This window comes from Artemia franciscana, unplaced genomic scaffold (genome assembly GCF_032884065.1).
Source record: "Artemia franciscana unplaced genomic scaffold, ASM3288406v1 Scaffold_289, whole genome shotgun sequence".
Lineage (NCBI taxonomy): Eukaryota > Metazoa > Arthropoda > Branchiopoda > Anostraca > Artemiidae > Artemia > Artemia franciscana.
This window is the reverse complement of record NW_027063627.1, coordinates 1,861,409-1,883,880: the sequence shown is the minus strand read 5'-3', so window position 1 is coordinate 1,883,880 and position 22,472 is coordinate 1,861,409. Positions and strand designations below refer to the sequence as shown.

Genomic DNA, 22,472 nt, shown 5'->3' with positions numbered 1-22,472 from the left:
CTTATATAATCTCTCGCTTTTTGGGGATAGGCTACACTGACAAACCGTGGCACATTCGTCTAAATCCATATCTGCAGTCCGTCCAAAATGAACAGCTACTATGAATTAATTCTGATGAGACTTTCTGTCAGTTTATGTAAAATAATGTACTTGTGCATAAATTATTATTTGTGGGCTAGTGGATATTTCTTGAGGGGAAGGAGAGGATTGTAGTCTTAAAAGTCATATTTTTCAACCAACACTTTCTGTGAGAAGTCTTTTAGACAAATGTTGACCAAACGCGGGGAAACGGTGGGAGGGAATTTCCACAGAGCCGTCCTTCATCTGAAAGAAAATATTTAGATCAAGCCTTCAGTATTGGTGCTGAGGGGAGTAGCCCTCTCCTATTATTTTACAATGTTTGGAGAATAGTATAGAAATATCAATTTATATGCTTAACTGCAGAGAGGGATGAAGGGTGGGGACATGAAAAGAATTTGTTCAAGCGTCACCTACGATAGATTTCATATTTATGAAATTGATTTAAATAATTTAAACATTTCAGACAGCTCCCTGTAAGTTTTCGCAGGGAAACATATTATATAGGGCATATATCTAGCCAATGATTGCAGAAAATATGGAGAATGCTGATTCGAATAAAATTCGTTTGATTCAGGCACCCCTTTTAAAAATCAGAAACAGATAAATCTTTTTAAGCCTAACATATTTTAAAGTGTTGATAGTTAATATGACATTCACTATGCAAACATTGTGATAGAAAAGAGAAACTAGCATAATGATTTATCCTTATGATAAATATTCAGTCTTGATTCAGAGTTTGTTGTGTGAACATATTATTTCTGGATAACAACCTCTCAAAAAAGTAAGGCTTTTACCTGGATGATTTTCCATAGGGACATTTATAATCCGATTGTTTATGTAACTGCTATGGACATTAAATCCCCTGGGATTTAGTGACTTAATAAGTACAGAGTTGTGAAGAAAAAGACTCAATTAGCAATATCTATTAGTGAAAGTTCTTAAGCCAAATCATAACAATTGTAGTAACCGGCTTGGATACGGACTTAGACAAGACTAATTTTTGCCTGTGATAATTGTGTGTGACGTTATGCATTCGAGAAAGGATTATTCAAACGGACATTGTGTAATCGCTCTGGAATAATGGCGAGCGGAGAACTGGTTTATTTGCCCGTTTTGAACTTTTGCAGTTTAGCCGAAATAATGGTGTTGATGATGATCTTATTATTCGGCATGCCCTGGAATTCTTCGATGCAGCTGCTGTTGCGGCTGTAAAGTCTGCTTTTTGGAACAAAGTTTTGCCTGGAGAAATTTGCCCAAGACGTCCAGGAAATAAGGCTACACAGAGTCATTTACGTGATATTCTTGAGCTGCTGGAGAAATATGATTCTGAAGATTTAACCGTACCTATGTATGTTATCTTGTCAGCTAATGAAGTTCCTTCGGTTCCTGACCTGATGTTTTCACACCTATCCTCGAAGCTCACGCGAATGGAAAAAGTCCTTAATGCTGTTGCGTCTCGTACGGAAGTTTATGATAACCATTTTCCGCCCCTTCCTCAACCTATTGAACCAAATGTCCTAGCGACTATTATGGTTTCCAAGATCCCTGCTTCACTTGACAATCCAATCAAAAGAAATACTGGATAAAGTTACTGGTCATGAATGTGTTAGTAGTGTAAAAGCAAAAAAAGACCAACTGATTGTTCATATAGACAAATCTGCAGTGAATGACTATTGCACTTCGATTAATAATACGGTAACATCTTGTGCGACTAAGATTGTCACAAAAGAAATACTTGGAATTGCTAAAGGAATTCCTCTTGACTTTGATGTTGACCAATTCTGCAGTGAGCCAGGCATAGCATCAGCTAGTCGTCTTGGTGCCTCTACAGTTGTTAAGATTGAGTTTACAGATCTATTGTCAAAAGCTCGGCTGCTAAAAACAGGACTAAAAATCGGCTATGAACTTATTCGAGTTTCTGACCCCACCTAGATGCTGTCACAAGTGTAGATCCCCCAGCCATATCCAGGCTGCCTGTTCCAGTTCAAATCCAAAGTGTGCTATCTGCTCAGGGCCTCATGTCTCTACGAAAGACTCTCCCTGTAAACTCCCTGCGAAATGTGCGAATTGTGGTGGTCCGCATGTGTTGTTTAGCCTAAAATGTCAAAGTCCTTAAAAAAGTGATTTCTGCTGCAAAGTGATGGCTCGCTCGATATCCCTACTCTCTAAGCCTCTATGATCGACGAGTTCATAAATGACTACGATATAGTCTGCTTACAAGAACACCTGCTCTCTTCCACCAGTTCCAGTTTCCTACAACGAAGTACATCACATCAGTTATTTCTTATAAATGCCCGCACAACTTTTGGCAGGCCCTCTGGAGGGCTTGCATGTTTTGTGAAGCGGAGTTTAAGTGGTCTAAATCCCACTTGCTTATGCTCGAACGATCATTTTCTTGCCATCCAGTTAGGCAATACTGTTATAATTACCACTTATTTGCCACATGCAAATATGCAAATGAACTGCAATATTTTAGATAACTCGGCCAGAACTGACTGCTTGTTACATTTAGTTCCTGATTATAAAATTGTGTCAAAGGATCAGTCGTATACTTACATTCATCATTCAGGAAGTGTATCAAATATTGACCATGTAATCTGTTCGCCAAGTCTCAGTATTTCTGAAGTACATGTCCTTACGGATGAACAAGACAGTGATCATATGCCGATGTCATTTACGTTTTCCCTATCTGATGTTCCTGCATATTCCTCTATTCCTAAGCCCTCACGGTGTTTCGACAAGTATAATTGGAATCGCGGATATATTGCCCTTTACAGTGTGACGCTTGCTACACTACTTAGTTCTATTCGTATTCCGTTTCATTTGCTCCAGACGCGGGTGCCTGTGAAAAATGTGGTTGCCGATATTAACCTGTACTATTCTCAAATTATTTCGTGTTTGAAAAACGCTGAGTCTTGTGCTGTCCCTTGTGAACAATTTAGGTTAGGGACTGGTCAACCTGTGCGGAATAATGATTCACAGTTGAAGTCGATTAAGAACCGTGCAAAGTCATGGTTGCGTATATGGTCAGAATGCGGAAGGCCTGCTTCTGGCATTGTTTTCAGTATTAAAAATCGCACTAAATCTACTTATAAGAAATACCTTCGTGCAGTCCGATTTCGGCGTCTTGATTTTCCATCAAATCCAAGTGATTGGAAGAAAGTTTTAAATTCCAGTAAAATTATTAGTGATGGTCCTGGCAATTATATTTCTAAGTCAGGTTGGGATCGCATTATACTGCTATTTTTTCCCAGATTAATTATGCAGTTCATTCACGTTTTTCAGCTGTTTTGAAACGTATGCTACCGTCTGCTCTATCTCAGCAGGATATATTACCGATATCAGCTGATACCATTTACCTGGCTATTAAAAGCCCGAAGTCTAAGTCAGTTGACACCGATGGAATATCAGTTAATCATTTAAAACCTGATTGCTCCCCCTTTAATATTGCATTTACAACTACTTTTTCAAATGTGTTTGTGTTGTTCTGTCGTGCCGGACAGTTTTTGTGTGGCACAGTTACTTCTATTTTAAAAAGGGGGAGAGATCCATTTTCATGTTCATCTTATCGTCCTATCACTGTTTCTTGTACCTTAAGCAAAGTCCCTGAGTATTTACTTCTCCCTTCTATAACAAATAATATAAATTTGGAGTTAGCCAGTTTGGTTTTCAGCGTGGTCTGGGATGTCAGCATGCCCATAAAGTTCTTTCTACTCTGCTTTCTGATGCTTCCGGGAAGGTCTATGATCTTTATTTTTGTTCTTTAGATCTATCTAAGGCTTTTGATTCTATAGTTCACTCCCAAGCCCTGTTTTCTTTGCTTAAATGTGGAGTGAATGTTTATATTGTTTCTTTATTAAAATTTTGGTGTGGTCATTCTTTCCTTCATATTAAATCTTCTCCTTCTGATCCTTCTATGTTAAAGATCTCCGTAAGACAAGGTAGAGTTTTATCTCCATCAATTTTCAAAATTTGTATTGCTGATATTTTAAATAGTCTTCCAACAACATTCCTTTTAGGTAGTTCAAATGTCTCATATCTTCCTTATGCAGACAATATTCTTCTCATTAGTAGAACTAAATCTGGGCTTTCGGCTTCTGTTCGTTCTATCCCTACTGCTTTCTCGAATGTAGGTCTAACCCTTAACCCTGATAAATGTGGATTCCTTCGTTTTGGTCCTTCTCCTAACCGATCTTCTAGACTTAACTGTTCTGAATTTAGCATTCCGTGCGTGACTTCTTAAAGGTGGTTAGGCATTACCCTTACTAACAATTTAGTTTCTTTTCGTAATAAAATTGCTTCTGATGCTAAGGTTAAACTTCAAGTGGGTTATTCTAAAATTGTTGCGAACAGGGGGAAATACAACCGCAAAGCCCTTTCACAAATTTATTCTTGCTTTTGTGATCACTCGGTTTTATATCTTTCTGGATTGTATCCTGCTTTAAAAAGAAAAGATTTAAAGGCTCTCAAGTCATCTTATTTTTGTTTCCTCCGATTTTTGTGTATCTTCCTCCCTGGTACAAGAACAGTGATATAGTAACACATTTCGGGGCTCCAGATTTATTAAATAAACAAAGTGTTACACCAGAAACTATCCGACTCGATACAGTTTACTATTAACTCTTTTCATGGTCTTCTAAAATGTTTTCTACAGTAATTTAACGTGTTATCAGAAGTTGTTGTTTTTTTTTCTGCGTGTTTGTTTTCTACTCCACTGTTTCAAGTGGGTCACAAATAAATTACTATTATTATTATTATTATTATTAAAGAGCAACGGTTTGACGCACTGATATTAGACTTAGACCAAAATTGGTACTCAGCGGAACAGAACAGCAGCCCCACTGATAGGATAATTTATCCTGGCTTTAAGCTTTTCACCACTCTTACCTCTCATTTGAAAAGACAAAGTTACGACAATTATTCAATTAATTTATCGTCCAAATTGAGACTTCAGTTTGCGTTGAAACAATTATCCGGTCCTTAGTATACGTTTTAATCCTTTTTACGCACGCGCAACTAAGTCTTAACAATCCTTACTTACTCAAGCAGTGACACACCGGTGTGGAGGACTAAGAAGACTTAAAGAGGTATACAACCCTCTATTCGCGTCAATATATATTTAAAACCATTGGTAGAAAGTAAAAATATGTATTTCAAGTACAGCATTCATAATTTTATGCATCTTTAGTTTCTTTTTTCTCTAGTTAGCGCGAGACGCGTTTCCACAATTCAATTTCTCTCCATGACTTCCCCTTAATACAGTCAAGTTCGGTAAGCTAATGCTTTGTTAGAAGTAAGCTTCAGATTGTGTCATAAATATCAAACATAATCGTTTCACGCTACGAATGGTTTTTAAAGGTTTGTTTTGCTCGAGTTTAAAAGCATTTGCCACAATCAACAGTACTGACATTTAGCAGCTTTGCAAACGGACCGTGGGAATTTCAGCCAGGAAAGCAAAAGTGAAAATTTGGCACTGGGTAATCAACACCGACGCTACCCTATACCCCTGAAAAATACCACAGAAACAAGTTTAACTACCTTGTTTGTTTGCATAACCAATCTTTGGAACAAGTGGCCCGTTTCATTTAAGTATTTTCCACTAACGGAGGATACAACCTTCTGCAAAATTCTAATCTCCAAGAAAATACCGACCTAGTGCTTTCACTCATTGATTAACGACGCTGGTAATGAAACTAGAATAAAAATCTTAGCCATTTCTAGGTATTTCTTTACCACGTTAGCGTGGAAACGTTTCTTCAATAGTTAGCTCAATGTTCCTGTTTTTTCCTAAGTGCTTAGGTTACCTTTAACATTTTTCCCGAACAGTTTTTTCTCCCACTCATCAGGAGATGCCAAGTTACCCATTCTCAGAGGCTTGTTGGGGCCAGAATCCGTGACTTTGCCTGCAAGGTTTAGATTCGCTGGAAGCGTCCCGCTCCTTGGTCCACTGAAGCTTTTGCTCAGGAATTCTCCGCCAGCCAAGTTTTCGAGAGACCCTTGAACTGGAGTAACGCCTTGACCAGATACATTAATACTGCTATTAGAGCTCCTGTGGGACAGCTGATCAAGCTAAAATTCAAGACAAATACATGGCTTATTTTCTTTCAATAATTAGGCTTTTTGTCTTGGCAAAAAGCCAAGAATAGTTTATTAGTAAGATGGGTTAAATCGTTACATTGACTAAACTATTGGTTCAAGTCAAACACATATAGCTAGACATAAAAACATATATACGATGACAATGGAAACTGCAATGCGTGGGGTCTCATATCTTTTGCCCAATAGGTGGGGTATCTGAGAAATCCTTTCGTACTTTATTTAACTTGGGCCATGAGGCTATAGACGTCAACATTTTTTTCTTTTTTAACGATATTAAATATAGATTTTACTCCTGACATCCCATAAACTTTTGCACAAGACAAGTGCAACTTTGTCAGGTCAATAAAAAGTCTGAGGGGTACAACATTATTGCTATTTTTTAGAATTTGCACATGAAAAATCGAAATATTTCCACTCTAGAAATGACGTCAAAACTACAATATGGCACTTTAAGAAAGAGTTATAAAGACAAATTATAAAAGGTAGTAGTTCTTGATTAAGTCATTATACATCTCTCTGCGACATTGCGGTAGGCTATCAGTTCTAGTGGACAGAATAATAAATCAAACCTAACAAACTATGAAGTGCTAACAATTACAGAAAGTTTAATTTTTTTACTTGAAGTCTGTTGATCTAAAGATTTCCTGCTTAGGGTTTTAAGCCATGAAAAACGATGGGCTCTTAGAGTTTGCATTTTCCACCATTTCGATAATCTTTGGGCAAAATTGAGGTCGTAAGACATGACTTGACTTTATTAAACAAGAAACGATATACATAAATCTTATACAAAGAAGACAGGGAGACAATTCGTTTTGTCTCCTTTCACAACAGAGAGAGAAAAAAGGAGAAGGAATTACACCTCAATAAATCACACGGAGTACATAGAGAAAGAGAGAGAGAGAGAGAGAGAGAGAGAGAAGAAGCGAAAAAAACCGACTCCTGGAGACACGGATGGGACTTATAAACTAATTTATAAACAAATCACTTTAAATTCAGTCCCCGCTACTATAGGCAGAGAAAGCCATATCTTTTTAAATTTTTTTTTATATGTATAGAGTGATGGTGAATCACTTATTAAATCAAACAGTTTATATTTATAGACAATCTCAGGATGTTGATATCTTAAACTTAGTCTTGATCTCTCATTTTTAATAAAAGGAATTTAAAAAAAGGAATAAAATGAAATAACAGAAAACGCTACTTTATTGTGTTTTGTCAAGCTGGAGCCTCAAAACTGCCTGTTTAAGGTTTTAGACTGTTGAGAAATGATTGGCTATTTTAGAATTCTTATACTCTGGCATGTTGACCTACTTTGGCAAAAATTAGTGCTTTTGGCACAAAATGACAGAACACCTTACTTTGATTTACTCACTTCGAAATGAGGGACTCAAAAACTCCTATGTGGGGTTTCAGAATGTAGAAAACCGATTGGTTATTATAGAATCTCCACTATATTGGATTTGAATTTGGAGGTACAAAAAGGCAGAAAACATAACTTAGGCGAGGTAAAATTCCTTTTTTTTTACCTAAAAAGGTACTAGATATGGTGATTTCTTTTCAAATGAGCCCTCTTCCAATATTCTATGACGACTCGTTTGAAGCTGTCACCACTAGGGAAAAAAATAGATACATCAGTGCTTCCCATGGAATCCCATCATTTCCCTTGTTGTTCAAGGTGGAGGAGGGAGGTGGGATGTTGTACTTATCATTTCGATTTGACACTATTTTCGAGAGGTTTCAGCTCTTTTTCGAGGTTCCTATAAATTTGTTTATGGAATAATGGATACTAATTAATTTGTTTATGGAATTATGAATACTAATCGAAATAGCAGTTACCATTCTTGAACCAACTAAAAATCGTAATTTTACCCCACCAGACAGGACTTTTTTTAACAACATTTTCTGGAGCTTTTGGTTACTATGGGTCGAGGTTCGCTCTTTACTGGGTTTCATATATTGCTGCAATCACCATTAGGTCTCTTTTTCAGATTTATTTAGTATAAGGTCTTCTACCCATCATTACGACAGACGTGGCAGTTCAAATGATTATATGCATCGACCCAGTAAATTTAGCAGTAAAATTTACTTACCTACAATTCCCTGGGGAATGACCTCAATTATAAACAGTTTATTTTGAAATAGAGAATTCACATAAAAAATTTGGTAGAACGGTCCATAAGTTATATTTATTACAACAAGATCATAAAAAAGTAAGTCTTTACAGCTTCAGGCCCTTTAGCACCCTCCAGTCCCCACCTTAATTAAAAAAAATATAGACATATTGCATTTCTTTTGACTTACGATTGTTCAGGGATAATTTTTTTAAACCAGTATTACATAATCAGATGACTCCCAAATCCAAACACAAGCAATACATCCTTCGCATATGACATTATATTATGTGTCTGAATCGAAAGGCCAAAGGATTCTTTGGTCTGCAGTGGGCAACCATATCACAAATCAAATTATTTTTAGTCATTTTTGATTGTTTTTCGATTGACTTCACTGTAACTTCTTTTCCTTTTTGCCTTTTTTTATTGAAGTTCATCCAAGGTTTGATCTATTATATAAGCTAAGTTAGGGTCCTTCTAAGTTTTAAAATCGCTCCATACTTTTTCAAAAAAAAATTTAATCATTCACAAAGAATTTATTTTTGGACTTAATTTCTGTCTTTTACGACGAAGATGGCTAATTTTCTCTAAAAATAGCAAATCAGATTGAGTGTATGCAGCTAACTATGGAAATAGTTCTTCTTTTCGAGACAGAGCTTTTTATGCAAGCTTGAGGCTTCGAAATACTTTTTATGGTTTAACAGTGTAATTGTTAGGCAAAACCCCTGTCGCATCCTTCCATGTATCATCTTCAAAAATAAAACAGAGACCTTGATCCTTTACCCAACACTCCCTCCTCTAGTGTCACTTAATATAACCAGTAACAAGTTAGAAACCATAGCTAGCTACAGTTCCAAAAATTCGGAGTTCAACTATGGTTAGCCAACGAACAGAATATAAGCCAAGCTAGAGGAGTTAATAAGCTAGAATGCGCAGAGACCAGTTTCTCTGTTCTCTAGGTTCTCAGTCACCCCGTCAAGTTCTCTTTCAATACACAAGCTTATAAGCTAAAACGCGTAAGGACTAAATATATAACAATTAAGGTTATCTGTCACCCTATCATGGCTAACCCATTGTGAAAAGAAACAAATCTTGAATTTCAATTTAATCATCAAAATATCTGGAAAATGTTTTGATTTAATAGAGCCAATCTTCATAACCAAATAGACTACTATTAAATCAAAATTAGAGATCATAACATCAAATATTAACTACCTTAAATTCGTCTTCGTCCTGCTCTGGATCTCCAATTGAAGAACTTTCAATGGACCTTCCAGACCCCCGTCTCTCAAAGTATCCTGACTCTGCTCTTTTGTCACCTCGCATTGAGTTACGATCTCTTCCAAGCTTTTTGCCTACACAAATTAGGAAGAATTTAAGCATGCAACTTGAAGAATAAGCAAACAGCAAAAGCAGAAGACAAACAAGATGATTAGTCAGGCTATTATCATTAATAAATATAAAAAAACAGGCTTTCAACTAAAAGTAAGGAGTAACACTGAACTTAAAACGAGCAGAAATTATTCTGTATATCACTGGGGCTCCTACTTCATGATACTCCTCTCTTTACGCTAAGACTTGCCTCAATTTTTTAAGAAAAACTGCTCAAACACAAAGGATGTGACGGAAAATGGAATATTCTTTTTTTCTAACAGAAAACAATGCTTTGACAAAATAGAATTAATAAAAATGATTTTCAAGGACAGTAAAAAGCCACATTATAACCAAAAACGAGCGGAAATCATCCTACACATGAGGGGGAGGGGGAGGGAATTCCTTCTTCCCCTTGATCCTCTCGCTTTAAGTTTGAGTGCTTTACTGACAGCATTTTAGAGTGACAAAGATTTAGCCAGTTTCTAACTACAAATAATTATCAGAAGTGCCTTAAAAAAAAAAAAAAATGAAAATTTTAAGATGGCTACTGTCTCCCCTTCTTTCAACCAACCTGTTTCTTCCAATAACACTGAACTTTTGCAACATAAATTTTCAGAAATAAGGTTATCAAGTGTTTTTTCTGTTAAAACAAAGTGGATTTCAACCAATTAAAAGAAAAGTTACCGCGGTCGTCAAACCTGGCTTAACACACTCACAGTTGAACTATTTATCAGACTTGCTTTGATATTTAACACATAAAATTTTGGGTTAAAAGCTACAGGTTCAACAACAGGAGAACTACCACTCCTTTAGCACGTGTATTGCCTGTTTAGTCAAAAAACATAGGAAGCTCAAATGAAGGTAGCTCAGATATTATATCTACTATCTTTATTTATCTGAAGCACTCCTCACGCAAAAGTTGAATATGTTGGCATAAATACAGTTACTGAGGCTCTAAGCACTCCCAAAACACAAAACATCCAATGATCTGCACACTAACGGTTCTAGGCGTACTCCCTCCACATTCATGATGGAAGTGCACGGAGATCACAGGCTAGGACTAAGAAGTAGGAGTAATTACTTCCCATGGACATGTGCGGGTACCGACCAACTACCCCTTGCGGTACACCTGATCTATCACCCCTTGCGATCAAGAACAAATCTACAAGGTGATCAGGAGAAGGTTTTCCCGTCTATTTACCTTTAAGGGGCTTTTTAAGATTGATTTTTCTTTCATTTTTGTTTTTAAATTTAGTTTAAATAACGTGGAGTCAAAGTCACAACCAAGAACAAGCAAATTAATTTCTTTAATGTTTATCTTACCCTTCTATGATAACTCAACCTAATTTCCATCAAAATATCGTCACCAGTGAGGGGTATGGGCGAGAGCATACCCCTTTATTCTGAAATTATTCCAATCTTCTTTTGCTTGTAATTTTCGATGGGTGTACTTTTAAAATAATGAATTTACTTATTTGGAATCAGAGTAAGGAGCAGATTTTGTTGTTGTGAATTATTGGTATTAAATTTTCTTCGTTTTTTTAGAGCCTTGGTTACCTATTGTAGAAAGGGTCTCATTTATATTGACATTGCTTTGCCACGCACTGGTTGAAAAAAGCTTTTCCTTTTCAATATCTATGGAGTCACTTAGCTCTATAACAGAGAGCTTTTAGTTAAATATTACATCATACATTAAATTGTATTGGTTCCGAAGATAAGAGGAGTAGCATTGTATAAAAGCAAACAAAAATTTAATTACCAAAGGAGCTAATCTTCTTCAGCCCTCCTTTAGAACTGGTTCCCAAATTCATCAAACTGCCTCCAATTGCACCACCTAAATTAAACATGCACAATAACATGCAATTTCAAGACTACATACTATAAAAGCAAGAGAAGTATGAAATACATGCATTTTAATTGGTAATTTATAGGCAAATCAGCAAAACAATAATAATAATAAATAAAAATCAGGGAGGTCAGTTTTCAAATTATGATCCTGAAAATTTTTAGAAATGACAAAACAGGAAACGGTTTATTTTAAAATGGGCAATAATAAAAAAAAATAACAGGTACCGGATCTGTGACCTCTGACCAGCTAAGTCAAGCACTCTTTCACTGAGGAATGCACCACACGATTCCCCTTCCCCTTACCCATTGAAAATATAGAAGATATGGAAACAGAGAGAATGTGACGCCATATATAGCGTGTTGACTACACCTTTTCATTGTTTACAGGAGAGAAAGAGCTAGTCAGTACCGATTTTAATACGAAAGCCATGTCTAGCTTAGACAGGATTCAAAACTAATAAAAATTAAGCATATGTCAAATGGGTACGAGCAAAAGGCTTAAGTAATATGCGAACTATTCAAAGAGAGTTTTTTGCTAACAAACTAGTTATCAAGTCAACAAATAGATGAAATCAAAAATACAACTACCTACCGATAAGTTGATAGAACTTAAACAGCATGTCTAATTGGAGAACCTTTCAATTTTTCTTACTGAGTTGAGACCATCTTGTCATCTTTTAGCTATTCAGTCTGACACATAAATGGTATAACTTTAGTTCACTGAGGGTAATTTTTTTTAACCCACTGAGACACATGCCCGTCCCCCTTAATACCACCTTGTTTGATCTTGTGCCACTAGTTGTATTAAGTGTCGTTCAAAACATCAAGACGTGTTGGTGGTTAGTTCATCAAATTAACAGGATTTGTCGACACACGACTATGCTGCATACGACATAAACCGCACAGGGCATTTACTTAGGCAGGTACTGAGAAAGGAGGATCTAAAACACCCTTCCAAAAGCTTCTTAAAGAGGCACGAGAGTTTGCTTATTAAAATACGAACAATTCAAAGTGAATTTTACTAGCAAGCTCATTTGTAATTCTACAAGTAGACAAAATTTAAAAAAATTACAACCGAGAAGCTTCTTGGTCCAGCTAGAGCTGTGGTAAATTATGGGAAATATTGTAGTACCTCCCCAATCACGCAGCATTATTGGCTCAACAATTTTAAAGAGTATTTATATTCTTACCTTCGAAGTATTAGAGTATTTACCTTCGAATAACGAATGCAATATGTACTTTTCCAATCTGTAGTCGTTCAATTATTAAGGTCAATAGTCATCAAGATCGTTATTAATCTTTACTGCCTATGTGGCAAATATGAACATACTCGTACAATACACCTTTAATCCGAGGAATAGCAGCAAATTGTTTGCCAAAAGGATGTTTGCTTCTGTAGCCAGAGATGATCGCTATAAACCAGATAAATGCTCTTTGTCTTCCTTTATGGTGTGAGGAGATGAGCCTAGTCACCACTCCCGCCCTCTTTTCCCTAATCCATCCGATCAAAATTTTTAGACGGCTATTTTGTTGATAATTGTCCAAAGGTCAAATAACTATGCTTCCACAATTGAAAAAAACACAGCCTCCGGGGCAAGGACTGTAAGCTATGCAAGTTGCCCATTGTTAACATGTAAGGTTTTTATGGAAGGAGTGGTAGCGTGAAATTGGGTAAGTCCGACCCTTTACCGAGTTTTTTCAGCTTAATTTGGTCCCAAAACTGCTTGGGAGTTGCTGGTACAATAAAAACAATTGGATGTCGCTCTTGGTCATGCTAGTAATATTTTTCACAATCCAGAAAGTTCACAAGTTTTGTTGTTTCCGGGAGTTACTGCACCAAAGTAACCCAACTCAGGGAGGTCAAACCTACCCCCAAGTCTGGAGAAATCTGACACCCCCAAGTAAATCCTATGCTTGCAAACATAAAAAATTATGTCACCCTAAGACATGAGAGAGGATACTTCTACGTACAAAAATACCAGGCAAAGCAAAACTCTCACTAATAGTTTAACACAGGGTTTCTGCTTACCATGGAGTAATTCCAACAGTGTCCATCTTACCCTGTACATAGAAGAAGTTTCCGAGAATGGCATTTTTGCAAATTTTATTGTAAATACGAAGAAGGTAGAACTATACTTCAAATAATAGGGAAAAAATTGTAATTTCAATTGAGATCAGAGAAAAAAGGACTTTTTTTTTACTTTTAGTTAAAAAAAAAAGGTTTTTATCGAAAAATGAATTCAATTAATATCAGAGGGAGCTGAGAAAGCAAACTTGTAATCATTTGCAGACCCTAATGTCCTTCTTGCATAGGCTGATGAATTGCCAAATTTGGACGATGGTAGAGGGAAGGGAACAGCTCCAGAGAGCTCCAATGATTCGGCAAAGATGTATTCTTCAACTTCGTCAAATATATATTTTTGGGGCCAGTCATGTATATAGTTGGCTATGATAAGAAAGCGAAGATATTTCACATAAACAAGATTTTCGTCAGAGAAATCAAGTACCCTTCCAATATACGAGCCTCCTTGATCACGTTTGCCATCGTATGCTATAGTATAGTACTAATTTAGCTATATTTTTAGCTTTTTTCCCTCTTATTATTTATTCTCACTACCAACGATTTAACAGATGTCCATCTGATCAGTCTTGGAACTGATGATCAGTCTTGATCAGTTTTGGCTTGAGCATATTCTCTTTTTTGTTCTCAAACTTTTATTTTTTCTCTTTCTCTATTTGTTCAAGCTCTCTCAAAGCCTCTAAAGATGTGATTACTTTGGTCTCCTAAGCAATTCTCTGCCTAACGGATGTCCTGAGTGCTGAGGCATCAAGAGAAGGGTAGCCGGCTGAGTCCAAGAGAACTTCTTCAAATGATTTCTCATGCGCATGAATCTTTTTTGGACTAACCAACACTGAAATACTTATCCGATTAGTTGCAGTATTACCTATGGTTGTCGCTCTTGTTGAATTCCGAGTCTCTGATGTCTTTGTCTCAACATATTGTTTTAACTTGGCTGGATCAAATTTCGCCTTGTCAATCATGTTGCAGTTAATATGTGCTAGAATAGCGGAATAGTAAATTCCTATCGTTTAAATGATTTTTTAATCAGTGAAGGGGTAAGGTAAGTCCCAGAACAGACATAAACTTTTCACGAGTCCTTCTTTTGGTAAGAGGTCCTTAGGTGTGAGCCAGGGTCGTCAAGAATAAGAAGTGCTTTTTCTTTTACCTGAGGCAGGAAAATACCTCTAAATTAGTTATAGAAGAGGTCTAGTGTTTTCCAACCTGTCTTAGTAGCTGAAAAATATGCATCTGGATGGTCTTTAACTGGTAGCCATGAACTACAAGTGTTTTTTCCCAAGAAGATTTCCGGTAGTGGTAGTTTCACATCTAATGCACTAATACATCCGAGAACAGTTGTTTTATCATGCTCTTTGCCACCAGTTCACCGCTTTGCTGGTGAACCTTTTGCACTAGCAATGCTATGGCTATCAGAATCGCAATAAAACGAAGTTTTGTCCAAGTTGTACCAACATTCTGGTTTGTTTAATATGTCAAGCTATTATGCTGTTTTTGTAGCAGTTCATAAAATCCAAGAATGGTGAAAGGGTCTGATTATTAGACAGCCATTAGAAGTTTTAAGTGGCTCAGGTTCCTCAAGCGATATGTTGTTTCTTTTCTTAAAGCCAAACCACCAGTCTTCACCTGGCTGATTCGATGTGAAATGAGTACTGATTTTGTTCTCACGGGTATATTTTTTCACTTCGTCTAGGAACTTCTGTTTGGTAAGCCCTATGTCCTACTTTTCAACGACCTTCATCACATTTGCCATACTCTGCTCAACATAATTGAGCAGTTCCAGAGGTTTTCCGAGAGTAAAACCTCTTTACTTGAGTGTAAAGTTGGAGAAATCTCTTTGTTTCTTTATCTGATTAATTAGCATGCTGTAATTATGTATAGCCTACTATGCATTGTTAACATTGGTAAATAGTTGAAAAATGCACGGAAATCTAGGCTAGAATTTCCAAAACCTAGCAACTTGTGCACACTAGGTAAGCCTGACCCCCCGTATCACAATTTACCCTGTACGAGGTAAGTCCGACATGTCGGATTTACCTCAAAATGGGTTTTTTCTGGGGTAAGTCCAATATCCCTTGTATCTCCTGACTGACTGAGAATAAAATACTAAAACAATAACAGTAATTACTTAAACTTATCTAGTAATTACTTATCAGTAATTACTTAAACTATTAACTTATCAGCTCTTTTGAATAATTTTATCTTTTCTCTATTTTTCTGCACTATTATTTAAAATTTGCTACCTACCTCGTGGTGAACAAAATGCCCCCTCAAAATTTTTAAATTGCTTTAATATTAAAGGACTTGAAAATGACGAAAATATTGAACACTGCTGTCGAGTACCAAAGCAAAAGGAAGAGGATGGCATACACGACCAAAGATATCTGTCATCACTGAGCCAAATACGACAGGGGTGTCGGAGTTACCCCTGTGTCGGATTTACCCACGTCCTTTCTAGTATAAACTCCAGTGGAAGCTCAATTGAAATCAAAAGTTCTATTTCCCATTTTAAGAGTCAAAAGAGATCGGAGGGCAACCAATCCCCCATGCCTTTATTTCCCCAAATGCTTCCAATCAGAATTTTGAGATAGCCACTTTGTTCGAAAAAGTCCGGTGGTTAAATAACTATGCTTCCTCGTTTGATTCCCCCCCCTTCCTCGATGCAAAGACTGTAAGATACGCAAGTTGCTCATTGTTAACATATATTGCTTTTATGGAAGGGGCGGCCGTATAAACTTCGGAGGGTGATCATTCGATCGGAAATCAGCAGTTCTATTTTAAGAATCAAAAGTGATTAGAGGGCAACCAACCCCCTCGCTTTCCCCCAAACGCACCAGAACAAATTTTGATATTGCAATTTTGTCCAAAATAGTCCAAAAAGAAAGTAAATATGCGTCTAGGCTTAAAAAACCCTATAGCGATCAGGGAAGGGGCGGTAAATTATGTAATTTACCCCTTTTTAACATATTAGGTTTTTTTGGAAGTGGAGGTAGTATAAACTTCGGAGGAGGCTCATTCACTTTGAAACAGAAAGCTCTAGTTCCCTTTTTAAGAGACAAAAATGATCGGAGGGCAACCAGCCCCCACCCCATTCTCTTTTTCTCTAAATACTTCAGACCAAAATTTTAACAGCAGTTTTGTTCAAAATAATCCGAAGGTCAAATAACTATGCTTCCAGGCTAGACACCCCCTGCCCCCGGGGCAAGGGCTCCAAGTTATGCAAGTCACTCAATGTTAACATACAACGTTTCTCCTGGAAATCAGAATTTCTAGTGCCCTTGTTGTGAGTCAAGTCATCCACACCCTATTTCCCCAAATGCATCCGATCATAATTTTGAAATAGACATTTTGTTCAATAGAGTCTAAAGGGAAAACAGCTATGCCTCCGGGGTTGAAAAACCCCTCTACAGTCTCAAGGACAAGGGCTGTAAGTGATGCAAGTTGCCCATTGTTGACATATATTGGCTTTTGTGGAAGGGGTGGCCGTATAAACTTCGAAGGGGGCTCATTCGATTGGAGATCGAAAGTTCTATTTCCTTCTTAAAGAGTGTAAAATGATCGAAAAGCAATCAGCCCCCAACACTCTTTTCCCCCAAATGATCCAATCAAAATTTTGATACTGCCAGTTTGTTGAAAATAGTCTAAAGATCAAATAGCTATGCTCCAAGGTTCGACAACCCTTCCCCCAAGCCTTCAGGTTAAGGGCTTTAAGTTTTGCAAGTTGCTCATTATTAACATATAAGGTGTTTATAAAAGGGGTGGTCGCACGAACTTTGGAGGAGGCTCATTCGATTGAAAATAGAAAGTTTTAGCACCCTTTTCTTTTTATACGGTCAAAAGTGATCGGAGGGCAATCAGACCCCCCCTACACACACAGTTTCTTTTGTCCAAACGTATCACATAAAAATTTTGAGATATCTCTTTTGCTCATAATAGTTCAAAAATCAAATAAGTATGCCTCGAGCGTTGACACATCTCCGGGGCAAGGGCTATAAGTTATACAATTTGCCCATTATTAAGATATAAGGATATTTACTAGAAATGAGGGCATGTTTGATCTTGGTTTCCAAAATTGCTTAGGGTATTAAGGTGAAACTTTAAGGAAATGTTGAGATGGATGCCGAACACAATCAAAACGAACTATATTCTTGCTGGATGCGAAAAGGGTATTAACTTGAAACTTCAAAGGTGTCCTAAGGATATATTGAACAAAAATTGGGGACAACCAGCCCCCTTGTCCTTTTCAGGCGACCCCTCTGCTAAACACTGATAGATTTTTAGAATTGTCATTTTGTTTAACAGTCAAAAGGTCTAATAGCTATACTTCAAGGGATGCCATGACCCCATAGCCCTGAAGCAAGGATAGTAAATTATTCAATTAGCCCACTGTTTACATGCAGGATTTTTCATTAGGAAGGAGGAATGATTGATTCTAGGTGTGTTCGAAGAGACTAAGGGTATTAGGGTAAAACTTCGAGGTATGCTGACGGGTAGCTTAAACTAAATCTAAACATACTATGTGCATCCTGTTTATCATGAAGCTGTACTTGCAATACCACAAGTAGAGCTGACAATATAACTTTAAAGGCGTGTTGAGAGGGATGTTGGAAAATGAGCGAAGGGCAACCGCCATCTCCCCCTCTCACCCTTTTAGATACACCCCTTAACACTGATAGAGATTTGAACAGCATTTTATTCGAAATAGTCACAACAGCTAATAGCTATGCATCTGGGGATGCCAAGCCCCACAGCCCTCATGGCAAAGAATGTAAATTATGCAATTTGTCCGTTTTTTACACGCAAGATTTATCGTTATGAAAGGGGGGAATGTTTGATCTCGGGTGGGTCCGAACAGGCTAAGGATATTGAGACAAAATTTCGGAAAATGTTGAGCTAAATCAAAATAGATTATCTCTATCCACGTTATAAAAAAATCGTATCTGCAAAATCTTAGGAATGGGTAGGGATATAAACTTGAAACTTTCAAGGTCACTACTACTACTGCCACTAATGCGCCTGCAAATGAGACTGGTTGCAACTGCAACTACTTCCAACTGCGAGAACTTGCAACTAAGATTAGGACTGCTTCCAATTGCTACTAAATCAATTTGTGACTACTTTCAGGGATTATCGAGGGGGGTGTTGTACTTTGAAACTTTACTGTTGAAAAAATATCATGTTTTCCAATAAAATTAAAGAGCCATGTAAAACTTAAAATCAGTAGAAATAAATTCTAATAAAAATTTAGGCTCAAAACGTCCAAAAATTACTACTAAAGATGAAATAAAATCCAAAGCGAATAGGAATTAAATAAACAATCATAGCAAACAAACATACAATAGGTACTAATGTAAATAAATGATTAAATCTTAAAACGAGTAAAACTTAAATTGAATATTCGGATTAAAGTTAAAACGAAGAAAAATAACTACAATCAGGAGTTTGGCTCCTACCCCCTTCTCTAACTGTAAAAGTCTAAAGCCTGCTGCGTCATTTGGGCTTTAATGAACACGAATTATATTACAAATATTTTCTTCTGTAGTCACACCATTGAAAATAAAAATTACAGTGAATTCAAATTGCTGAACTTTCAGGAATTAATAACATTGTATATCAAAATATTCAGTTTAATTTTATTAGTTCTTTCCAATGATGGTTCAAGACACATAGTTTTCAATAAAACTCATATGACGCATTAGGCTTTTAAAGCTAGTGGAGGGGGAAGAGGCAGTAGCCAAATTTCTGTTTTTAGTAAATTTTGTATGTCTCAAGTTTGATTTGTATATTAAAGTTAACTTTTACAAGTTCTAAGGTTTATTAATTCATTTAGATTAATTTCTCTTGGATATTTGGTAGCTATGATTGTTTATTTAATTTCTGTTTCTTTTGGGTTTCACTTACTCTTTAAATGTAATTTCTGGTAGTTTTGAGTTTGAATTATTACACGAGTTTATTTCTGCTGATTAAGTTTTAACATGGCTTTTAAATTTTCTTTGAAAAATTCCTTTTCTGAGAGTTTTTTTTTTTGATTAATGTAATAAAAGAGACACGATATAAAATAAAAAAAGGCATTGTATAGAATGACAGAGACATGTTAATAGATAGAAACAGAGACTTAAGAGAGATACACAATCAAATGCACATATATTATGTGCATTTGCCTTCTTTTTTTTTGAAACTATGTTGACATATATTTTGTTTCTTTTCTGTTCATCGACAAAGAGTGCCAGAGGCAGTCCTAAAATATAAGGAGTTAAACCTATTGCATCACGGTCATAATAACTTTGTATTCCGTTTGCTTTAATCTTTTCCCAATAGAAGCAGACAAGAAAAAAGTGACTAAACAAAAAGAAAAACAGTAACAAGGATATATCTTTAGCCACCCACGTCCTTGCTTTCGTTGTATATTGTGGCTCCATTTATCTTTTTTTTTTCGAATACTTTTATTTCTATAGTGTTTCGAAATATGATATGTGTTTGGCGGAAGTCCTTGTCGAAGCACCTGTGGTGGACATTTCTCATTCACTGGCTGAAAATTATCCTCGTTGGCGTTTCTCTTTCTATTTTTTCACTTTTTTCTCCTTCGTTTTTCATTAATCACGTAAAACCAGTGTGGCCTTGCACACTTTTTCTTTCTTGTCCACATTTAGAAAGAAGATATGTAGAAATACACTAAATACAAATGAGCGAAGAAAAATAATTAGTTTCCTGTAAAGACAGGGAATATAAGAAAACATTAGGGAAAATTACCTAGATTGTGAGCTTTTGTTGACAATTGACCAAGGGAGCCTTTATGTTTGTCCTTTTTCGACAATTCGTTGAGACTTCCTGACTTGACAGTAAAGTTTACTGTTAAGTCGATTTCACCTCTATAGCTTTTCTTTTTCTCGTTCTTGTATTGCAAAGGATACCATCTAGAATTATAACAGAGAAAACACAAACTAGAGCTATTTGAACGAATAAATTTTAATTCACTTTCTTAAGATGGATTAAACAAACAGAATAAATTAAGCAGGATTTTCTAATTCTCCTTAACTAGAACAAGAGCAATTACCACATCAGCATATTATATTACCTCAAATTAGCTGAATTAAAGACAATATACCACCTGGGATTAATTTTTTTCGACATTACTGGCCATAAGTAGTATATAGCATTTTTTTTTTTCTTATAAACCCTGCAAAAACTCCACAATTCCAAAAACTCACCTTTAGTAAACCTCGGCTAAATTTGCATTACGAAGTACCTCAAGGCCTACAAAGAGTAAATTAAGTCGATATCCGAAACCGACAAACAAATTTTACTGGAAACAGGTTCAGTTTACTTCTTTAAACCTTACCAAGAAAAGGCCCTGACAGACAAGTTTCGAGTGTAGTAATGTAAAAATTTCTGACAGGTTCTTGGGTCAACGTCTAAAACAGTAAAATCTGTATTCTATCTTATTTGGTTTCAATAGTCGAAAACCAATCAGTTCAGCATTAAACTATTCACCTTTAAGTTATTTGGTTCGATAAAATGAACTAATTAACATTAAAGTAATAATAGATATCAAGGACAAAATCATTTTGAAGCAACGCCTTATGAGCAGATTACTTTCGATGAAGGGTCTTTTACCGGAACCTTCGATCGTCTCAAGATTAGCCCAAAATAAGTGATTAAGTAAAAACAATTAAACGCTTCCTCATTGGCTGAGATGGAGATGACTAGTTCTATTTAACTTAAATCAACATATGGTCACATTCATTGTGTACCTGTCAAGCCATCATTGTGCTGAATAATCATGATGTCCACTCCTGATGTTCTATCCCAAGCCATTCGGCCCTCCGTTCTTATTTCATTTTATAGCAACCACACTTCACTGGTGAATGTCGAGATTAGCCAGATTTTGGATATATATATATATATATATATATATATATATATATATATATATATATATATATATATATATATATATATTTATTTTAAACACCTTCACGAGCATTTTGATAAGTTACACAGATACTTGTCTCTCTCTGTTCGCTCAGAAATTTAGTCCTCGCTTGATTTGGGCCGATACTTGGGCCTTGAACAGGGCTTGCTTGAAGGACAAAAAACACCACTAATTATCGTCACCAAAGAGTAGCTTGAGGTCAGATCCTTTACTTCACAAGGAGAGTCTCTCCGCCACTCTGCAAAAGCATATCCCTGGATGGATAAACAGATAAATAAATGGATGGTTGATCATCCATACAGCAGTAACGATTTTAACCCTTCAAACATCAAAATCAAACATAAAATGATTTAAATCAGATCCTCTTCTATTCATTTATTTTGCCGTATCGCATAAATGGCACACTTAAGGGGGGAGGGTTAGCAAGGATATGGGCTAGAGAGATTCTAAGGGATCTAAGCATCAAAAATGAATTAAGCTTGCAAAAAACAAGTTAAATGTCACTAAGTTTCATGAAAGAAAAATTTGTAATATATACCAGCAAGTGCCGGTCAGGACTTCCCAGAGAAATGCCATAGATTCGTTTTCCGTTGTGTGGTAATTCTGATAGAGACCATACCCTTAACTCAGAGATGTAGAGTTTAACAAGATTTATAGACATTTGGAGAAGGATTTTCAGAATTAAGGCAGGATTTTTAGTATTTCAGGCAGGACTTTTGAGTATCTTTTAGCGGTTGAAATCTAACCATTACAATCAGACATGGAGAAGGTAGACTAATCAGGTTTGTACACATCTTCAAATGCAGATGTTATGGTGAATACTGATGATGATTTAGGAAATTGTGGCGCAAACTACCGAAAAAAAAAATCCAAAAAACCCGAGACGAAATGACTTTATGATTAAGTCAATAGAAAGCCGAGGGCCCTAGAAGCGAATAAGGCACTATTT

General features: G+C 36.3%; 1 protein-coding gene across 2 annotated transcripts in view; it reads right to left on the bottom strand.

Annotated features, from left to right (window-relative positions):
- LOC136043062 (uncharacterized) overlaps window positions 1-22,472 on the bottom strand; it is a 60,083-nt gene that overhangs the window by 25,113 nt on the left and 12,498 nt on the right. Inside the window, exons 5-8 of one of the 2 annotated variants that reach the window (XM_065727965.1) lie at window positions 20,341-20,504; window positions 11,425-11,499; window positions 9,507-9,646; window positions 5,886-6,150 (exon numbers count right to left, since the gene is read on the bottom strand). In XM_065727965.1, the coding sequence (XP_065584037.1) occupies window positions 5,886-6,150; window positions 9,507-9,646; window positions 11,425-11,499; window positions 20,341-20,504 (644 nt within the window). The remainder of the gene's footprint in view (window positions 1-5,885; window positions 6,151-9,506; window positions 9,647-11,424; window positions 11,500-20,340; window positions 20,505-22,472) is intronic. The other variant, XM_065727966.1, reaches the window with a different exon arrangement.